The 9,333-nt window shown below is 40.3% G+C and overlaps 1 protein-coding gene across 1 annotated transcript; it reads left to right on the forward strand.

The window, feature by feature from the left end:
* The first annotated feature begins 1,768 nt into the window (after positions 1-1,768).
* On the forward strand, positions 1,769-9,044 carry haus5 (HAUS augmin-like complex, subunit 5). Its single transcript, XM_085348295.1, has 19 exons — positions 1,769-1,866; positions 1,949-2,011; positions 2,209-2,241; positions 2,374-2,398; positions 2,515-2,647; positions 3,212-3,371; positions 3,463-3,544; positions 3,953-4,044; positions 4,128-4,182; positions 4,288-4,415; positions 4,513-4,594; positions 5,058-5,212; positions 5,502-5,664; positions 5,895-5,975; positions 6,113-6,258; positions 6,417-6,513; positions 7,708-7,846; positions 8,014-8,146; positions 8,942-9,044. Exons 1-19 carry the CDS (start codon positions 1,769-1,771, stop codon positions 9,042-9,044), a joined length of 1,968 nt encoding a protein of 655 aa, XP_085204421.1.
* Positions 9,045-9,333: the final 289 nt, after the last annotated feature.

A 9,333-nucleotide genomic window follows, 5' to 3' on the forward strand; every position in this document is an offset into this window, starting at 1 on the left:
ACAGCAACACCTAGTTTTATTTTTATTTTTTAAAATTGTGTGAAAAATTCTTTTGCACCTGCTGTGAGTGTATTATTTGTATTGTATGCTTAAAAAATGTAAAAGTGGGTGGTTTTTTTTCTTTCTTTTTTGTCAGTATACAAAAGTAGAAATCACAAGCCTTAAGAATATTGGTATCATCTGAAATGTGTTTTGTTTACCTCAGATTTAATTTATTTAACACACTTATTATACAAAAGACATTCAGAGACTTATTTTTACACCATTGTTCATAGGATGGAGGTTTGGAGTGATTTAATGACATATTATACTATGAATAAATAAAAAAACAAGCACCATGGTTATTGTGACCTTTGGACTGTGGTTGAGAGGAGGTGACTGAGTACACAAAGTCTAATGCTGTGCATTTAGACGTCTACTGAATTGCTGATTATTTGCAGTAAAACAAATAAAAGATACTCAGGAGCCACTTTCTGACTTTGTGTTTATTTATTTATTTTTCACAACTTGTACAGCGTGGATGGAAAACCCGCCAGTGCATTCAGAATTGTTATAATTTCTTCGCGGCATAAATTGAACAAGCTGCTGGAAACATTCCTCAGAGATTCTGGTAAACTTGTTGCAGTGTTTAAGAAAAAACAACCAAACAGTTTTAGATCATTCGAGTTTTGTGATGTGGCGCGTTATCCTCCCCAGACGCAACCATCAGAAGATGAGTACACTGTGGTCATAAGGGAATATGGTCAGCAGCAGAACTCGGGTAGGCTGTCGCATTTAAGTGATGCACAACTGATACTTCTGGACCCGGTGTGCCGAGATGATATTCCTCACACCACCACACCACCATCAACCAGCCTGAACCACTTGCACGGGGCAGGGCGATGCCATGCTTTCATGTTGTTTGCACCAAACTCTTTACCGTGTGAATGTGAAAGCAAAAATTTAGCCTGATCAGACCGGACAAAGTTTTACCGAGCTTTTGTTGTTCACGTTTGATGAGCCAGTATGAATTAAAGCCTCAATTTCCTGTTCCTGGCTGATAGGCACAAAGTATGGTCTTCTGCTGCTCTAACTCATCTGCATTCAAAGGTGCTCTTCTGCATCCCTTGAGTGAAACGAGTTGTATTCCCTTGACCTCTGACATCAACACGGCAAATTCAAAGTCACTTAAATCACCTTTCGTCTCCATTCTGATGCTTGGGTTGAACTTCAGCAGGTTGTCATGAGCATGTGTGTATATACCAAATGTCCCTGATTAGAAGTCATGTGAGTAGCAGATCAGATTTTGGGGTTGAACAGTGCAATAAATAACATGACAAACAACATCTTTTAAATTATCTCCACGTTTAAAAAAAAAATGAATATTGGCTTCTGGATCATTACATGATTTTCATTATGTGAGATGTTTGTGTAAAATCAAAGCTAAGGCACAGTCTGTGCTGATGACAGCAAATGGCTGTAGTTGTAATTGCTCTCCAATCCAGCAGGTGGCGGTACTTTTTTCCTCTTCCTCTGTGGTCGTTGATCGGAAATGCTGTCGACAGGCGGGAACTTGAAAGTTTGAGTAGGTTTAGGTTAAACAATATTCCCGTTTTAGCGCCGTAAACTGTTTTTATTGAATTAAAGAGGCATCTTTCGTGGGAGCACGGTAAGTTGGAGGGACATCTGTGAATTACGTGCACTCATTAAGCTAACTACGCTGGCTGATGATAATAGTCTCCTGTTGTTGTTTCTAGCTTTAGCTCGTTACCCGCTGTTATTTGTCAGGATGGGAGACAGAAATCTTGTTCAGGACTTGAAACGCTGGGCGACAGAGGAGTTTGGGCTGCCCCCGGACAGGCTGCCTAATGACAGCTATTTTAAAACGTAGGTATCTACACTTATATGACCTGTCATCAATGTTATTACCTAACTTTTTAGCCTTGAACTAATGTTGATTGTTTTCCAGACTCTGTGTTGGGACGGGGAAGTCGATATGGAAATATGTCACCCAGCATGTTTTCCAGCAAAGGTGAGACTTTGCTCCCGCTTGCTTTTTGTTTTGTTTTATAAACCTTTTGATCACTAAATTATAACGAGAGCACGGCTCATTTCCTGTCCTCAAACATTTACTCAGGACTCTGGTTCATTACAAAAGAAAAAACATTTGTATGAATGGCCTGTTTTCTAAAATAAACTGCAACCTCTGACTGATTTCTGTCTTTTTAGGAATGTGAGGATCATGCGTGGCAATCTTCAGTGGTATCCTTTTTGGTCTTGACTTGATTTGCAAAGCTTCCAGCTTCTTTCCAACAGACTTTAAATTTCTCCCGGACCTGAATGTTACCTTTCTTTGTTATTTATTTGCGCTGTTATCCTTGACATTGTTATTAGGTATAAATCGCTTCAAGACAAAGAGGTAGGCTGCAACTTATTTCTTTTCCCCAGCAGTTATAATTTAGTTTAATTGTTAGTGATTGCGCTTCACAAAGTGGAGTGTCTGTAAAAGCTATGTTTGTGTTTACTGGTGTGCAGTCTTGTCAGGCTGAGGGCCAGAGTGAGGCTGCAAGGCGTAAAGATCTCCAGAAGAAGATAGAGCAGCTGAAAGAAGAGATTAGTCACCTGGACTCTCAGATGAGTGTTACAGAGGAGCAGATGGCCACACAAGGTTAGTCCATCATATACACTGTGGGCAGGACTTCCAGCCATTCCGCCATAATTTTCCTCCAGTCAGGGTTGTGAGGGGACTGGAGCCTGTCCTGCTGAGTGAGACGCAGTGCACATTGGACACTAACGCAGAGACAGCAACCGATCATTCTCACATTCACACCTATGCTCAATTCAAAATCATCAGTTGATGTGTTGTCACTACTTTGATTAGATGCAAACATGTCTGATGTTGTGTATGTTTGTTTCAAAAGGTACTGAGTTACACTTTGTGATTGTTTTCTTATATAAAGATAAAATAATTAAAGTTAAAATGAGAGAAGTTCTGAAAAAATATCTTTTTCACACATTTCACATGGTGACAGGTTCAGCTCAAATATATTAGTTATACCACAAAGTGCTGAAAAGGTTGAATCGGTGATATCAGTTTTCTCAACTTAATTTACATGGCTGTGAAAAGATCTTTCTTCTTTAACTTTTGTTGAGGGTGAACGGCAGAAATGGTTTTTCTCTACTATTTTGCCGTTTGCGTTTAATAGCTGCATTTTCTGCTGTGATTACACAGAGAGCTCTATCAGTCGAACCTGGGCCCAGGTGGAAGACGGCCAACGCAGAGAGCTGCTGCTTCAGGCTTTCAGGCAGCGCTGCATCTCGAGCTGCAAGGATCTTTCTGATGATGTCCAACAGATCAGTGTGCACTGCCAGGCTCTGGAACAGATGGCCAGGTAAGACAAAACATTTACTAATACATTTTAAGTGAAAATGAGCCGCGATGCCTTTTACATGTTTTTCTTTTTGTGTGTGTGTTTATTGCAGAAAAGCAGAAATTGAAGTGCTGTTTGATAAATCTTCTTGCAACAGCCTCAATGTCAAAGTGGCAACAGAGGCACAAGTTCTGGTAAAACATGCCCGAATCTGTATTTTACTTAAGTTTAAAATTTAGAATGTTTATCAGACAGAAATAGCAAATATAGCTGCTTTGGAGGGACTCTGTGTGTTTTCTATCCATCAGACAGACATTCAGACTTGGGGCCAATTTATAGTTACCAGTTAAATGGTAAATGGCCTGTATTTGTATAGCGCTTTACTAGTCCCTAAGGACCCCAAAGTGCTTTAACCAACCAGTCATCCACCCATTCACACACTGGTGTTAACCCAACATTACTTCACCTAACCTTACCTAATGTATGCTGGGAGAAATGTTAACATTCGCACAAATCTGGAATCAGTTGCTTACCGAGGCAACTGTAGCATATCAGCTGCTGACTTCATGAAATCATCCATTACTTTTGTTTTCTTTCTTTAGCGCGATGTGAGAGAGCTGTGTGACGACAGGGTCCACTTCTATCAGTCTTTACAAGAGTGCGAATCGAAAACACAGCACTCTGCAGCCACACAGTAAGGACCGCAGACTGTACTCGATTTAAGTTATTCAGCTTTTAAAATGTATTTAGTTTCTTGTTTGTTTGTTTTCCCTGTAGTATGACCCGTGAGCAGCGGACTGCTGTATTCCAGTACTGGCTGAGTGCTGTTGAGGTTGGTGTGTTTGTGTCTGATTTTACAAAATATTTTTGTATTTGTGTTAACACTGTCTTTAATTTTGACTTTGCATTAACACGCTGTTGCTTGTTGTGTCACCAGAACGTGTTGGGTACTTACCCTCCAAACCATGTTCTATCAGCGCTGCAGTATTTGGCTTCAAGAGAGCAGAAGGTATTGGAGGAGAAACTGTCGTCTCTGGACGTGACACGGGATGTAACAGCTCTGCAGTAAGGCAGTGACTGGGATCTTTCATTTCATGTTATGCTTCCAGATTTCCAGTGTAATGCATTTTAAAAATGTATTTATTTATTTTTTGACATGCAGGTTCCGCTATGAAAGCGATCACCTTCTGGATATGTCAGCAGAAGAGGAAAATGAGTTGCCACCAGTTAAAACCCTCTTAGAGGTGCGGTCACATTGCAGTATACCAATAGTAACGCAGACAAAACCATGTTCATACCATCATGATGAAAAATAGCACACCCCCTGTTAATTCTAACAGTTTACATATCAGGACATAATAAAGATAATCTGGTCTTAAAATGAGGTAAATACAAACAATAGCACATGTCATATTAAACCATATCATTGTTGATTTAACAAAAACTAATCCAAAATGCAGAAACAGTGTCAAAGGTTAAACACACCATATGATTCAGTAGCTTGTAGAACCAGCTTTAACAACAATGTCACATTTGCTGATGATCAGTGAATGAAATAAACAGAAGCAGTAAGAGTGGACTTATTTTTTCACACATTATGTCCTGATACATAAAATCTTGATCGAACCATGATCATCTCTTTCTTTTTCCTGGAATCTGCGATTGGTAACTTTTCATGCATAGACCCGCATGTGATTGTTGCTGCAGGCTGCTTGGGAAGAAGTGGAGCAGAACTTGGTGGAACTGGCCCAGACTCGCTCCAGAGTCCAGCAGCTCAAAAACCAGCTGCAAACCCGTAAGAAGGACGCTGAGCTCGAGGTGTCCAGTATTAGAGATGAGCTCCAGGATGATTCCTTGGCACTGTAAGTTCATTCCAATTCACTCTCTGCCTTTGCCATACATTTCATGTTTTTTTTGCAGTACTGCACCTTGGGAGTTGGGTTTCTGTGTGTGTGTGGGGGGGGCAACAAACAGCCACTGTTATTGTTGTTGTTTTTATCTGAACGTTACAATGTTTTTAAACTTTGTATTTACATCCTGTTTGAAAACAGCTATGTGAGCTCATTTTAATTAGTGGTAATATCTTTAGAGGCAATAATTTTGTCTCGTCTTCTACATGCTTTTTATTTTCCTTGCGCTCTGAACTGTTAGATCAGCTCTCGAGGTGGAACTGCAGTGTGTGATGCAGGCAGCCGCCAGGGATTATATCAGAGACCGCTGCATCCAACTTGACCAACATGCCCAAAGTCGACAGGAGGCGCTAAGAAGCCTTCGCAGGCAGTGGCAGAGCATACTGGACTTCAGACAACTAGTGGTGAGAGTTGACAGACAATATTTTGGGATGAAATATTTTCTACATGCATTATATATTGTAGATCTGTGGTCTAGATGGTTGCTAGGTGTGAGGAGACTGACTTTTTGTCAGCATTTGTCACATCATCGCAGCAATTTCCTAATGTTGTAAACCTGCTCAACATTTGGCAATAAAACCCTTTCTGATTCTGATCATAAAAATAATCATGTTCTGCTTTCTTGTTTTTATAGCTTCTCAGACAAGAGCAGATCAGAGGTCTGATTAAGGGGAACTCGACAGCCAAGACGCAGCTGATTCATCTTCACAGAGAGGTCAGGATCAATGACAGTGAAATATGTTTGATGAGAGGCTTCAGTCTGGGGTGAAAAACGAGAGTGACTAAAATTTAATTCTTATGGGTTTTTTTTTGTAGCACTCTGAGGATTTTAATCTTTGTGTTTTGTCTCAGTTAGAGGAATTCATCCAGGCAAAACTAGTGGCACAGTTTGAAGATGTGACCACTGCAGCCAACAGTCTAAGGAACGCTGTGTCTAAGGAGGCCAGACAGATGGGAACAGTTTCACTTCTTTCACTGGACCGCAGAACTATCGAAGGGTATGAGCATGTTGCTTGGTATCCCTCTATTTGCCTTGTTGGTGGTACATCTGTGGGCCCAGCTGCAGTGAATCAAAACAAAAACATATTTAATTGTTGTCCTTGTCCAGCGGTGACATTCGCTGACCAGAAATATAATTCCATTTTGTTTTGTTTAGTATGCAACGAATTCCTGCATCGTGGTTGTCCATCCATCGCTTGCGGTCCCCGACCTTCAGCAGCGTGTGTCAGAGTCTGGCATTCCCTCTGTACAAGGTGAGTTCTGGCATATAATATGTAAAGTATTGCAGTTTTACTGTTTTCTCTTTGATTCGGCTCGCTCTCACGCTCATGTTTTGCTACAGTTGCAATCTGTTTGTGATGATATGGTGATTAATTAGTGAAAATTGCAAATCTGTGTCCCTCCCTTACCATCTAAATACCACAGAAATTCATTTAATTACTTGCATTGAGAGCCCAGCCAGAAACTCATAGGTTTAAAACATTCTTTCACAAATTGCGACGTAGTTACTGCAGGTCAGTTGTTTATTGCAAATCGACAGGCAGTTGGAGTCGTCTCTTACAAATGAAGATTCAAGATTCTTTATTTGTCACGTGCATGGTTATACAGGTATAACACGCAGTGAAACTGGACCTGATAGGCTCCTCTGAACGCTCTGCAGACGAGCTCTTCTGTTCAGCTGACTCCGAATGATTGCATCGTTCAGGCAGACTGTCCGTGTTCGTAAATTAGACACCGATTATTTGCAGACAACCTTTGCAGTCGCCTTGTGATTGAAGGTGGTTGCCAGAGTTTGGAAGTGTTGCACACTCAAACTCAGGGCGTCCAGTTGGAGTTGGTTGCTGAACGCTAAAAACATTCAATGCAGTCACTGGGCAACCACTTCATTCTTCCTTCCTTCCTTCCTTTGCTGAAAGGAGGTTGCTATGATGATCTTGCTTTAGTGTGACTGAGTCATTTGCTTCAGTAAAAGTAGATGTTAGTCAGTGGAGCATTGTTCTGAACTGGTGACATCATGATTTTGTGTTGTATTATTTTAAAATATTCAAATTGTAATTTCAGTCACTAAAACAAACCGTTTATTCAGTCATGCTGCCTGGGTAATGGCCTCCAAAGAAATCTTCTAAAGGGACTTAGTGACCGTCTCACTATCCTAACATCACTTATGTTTCCTGTGGATCTTTCTCAAATCATTTTCTACAAAATCAGTGTTTGCAGCCAATTCTTAAATGTGGCCTAAGTGATTGTAACGGACGGTCATTGATCGATGCTGAACCCCTCACAACCAGGGATGATAAAAATTGCATCTTTGAAAGTCAGTTTCACTGAGCAGAAGGAAAATAGAGTTCCATGTACCAAAGCTGCTGGGAGGTGTCCTTTTTCACTGTTTTATTTTTCCTCATATATTGCATACTAGTAACTTTTTTGACTTTCACACCCGACTTCAGGCTCCGGAGGAGTTGTGTTCCCGATCTCGCTCACAACAGCTTGAGCTGCGTTTTCTTCGTCAGTTACTTCAGCTTCACTCTGCCACTCTGCAGAAGATAAAGAAGGAAGCGGATCAGCTGGAGGCATCTGATCAAAAGGGTAACCAGGAGAACTTATCGGGAGATAAGAGATTTAAAGCATTTGGTTTAAACACAAATGAGGGCAGTGTTTGGTGTACAAGTACTTAATATGTTGAGAAATTTCCTCAAAAAATAAAATGCTCAGTGGATTTTTAGTAACATACTGCTGTCTGTCTGCACTCTTAGCTCTCCTGTCCAGAGTCATGGAGGAGGACCAAAAGCTTCTTAAGTCTTTGGTACCAAGAGTCCGAGGGCTCACTCACCGCTGTGCACAGGGCCTTTCTTATGGGGACCAAGTCAAAACCGCCATCTCTTATTGGTGAGACGCATCTTTTAAACCGATAACCTGTTATCATTTTAATTGCTGCTTAATCGAGATTTCTCCTTTCTAATCTGGGTGTATTTTTACAAATTGAGATCTGGGAATTACCTAGAGTGATACGGTTACCTGAACAACATCTGCAAGTGAATGGACGAGTTATCACTAAAAGAGCATGTTTTAAACACTCATTAGAACTACTTCCTGGTTTAACCTTTAGACAATACTAAGATTATTCGTGCACACTTTTGTAAGTGTTTTTTCTTTCCAAATGTAAGTGATTTAGGCAGTTTTAATGATCTTTCATTGATTGTCTGACTAGGCTTTTGTTGCTGGAGTCCATTATGGAGAGATAAATGTACTTGCCATTTTTAACTGGTCTCCGTAATGCAATGGATAAATTACACCTGGTCAGTGATTCTGATTATTATTGACTTTTTTCTTTTTTTTAAATGTAGAAGCTTAATCCAGGTATGGAAACTGACTGATAGTGGTTTAAGTCATCTAATTATAGTTTTGCAGCTCAAACTATTTCAAAAAAGACCAGCTTTCTTAATTCTTTGGTAGTAAATGAAGTCTTAAACCTTACTGTCAACTTGCCTATCTACAGACAGGTGATTACACCATTTCTAAATGACTTCATGGCTTGAATTAAAAAAAAATAAAATTCATGCTAGTACATCTGAGGCCAATATCTAACTGAATTTATTGGCTCTAATTATTTTCCATTCATGCCCTTGCTCAGTAGTCCAGCGTCTCATTCTCTAGTTAACGTCCCTGTTTTGTGTGTTGTAGGTGGGAAAGGCCAGCCCAGCATGTCCTTCCCGAGGTCAGTAAAGGAGGACTGACTTTTCAGCAGTGGTTACAAAGGTGGAAACTAGCAGCAAAGTCCCCATAGTTTAATACTGTGATGGATTCCTTTCAGCACCTTTCAGTGGTAGAATGAACACTGTGTTGTAGATATTTAATGCACAAATTGTGTTTGTTTGTTTTTTCTCTCATTTGTCATCATTACTCCTAATGTCTTACCATGTGTAAATCAGTCACTAATAAACCCTTTCGAAGCAAAATACTTGTTCCTTTCTTCTTTGCTTCCTCATATCCATTAAAGTTGTTTAAAACTGCCTCTGGCTCCTGCATTGGAAAACCAAGCTGAATCCATTGTGAATGCCCTCTGAATGAGCCGT

This window comes from Diplotaxodon limnothrissa, linkage group LG23 (assembly GCF_057381915.1).
Source record: "Diplotaxodon limnothrissa isolate DT_005_m linkage group LG23, D_limnothrissa_male_GT1.1, whole genome shotgun sequence".
Lineage (NCBI taxonomy): Eukaryota > Metazoa > Chordata > Actinopteri > Cichliformes > Cichlidae > Diplotaxodon > Diplotaxodon limnothrissa.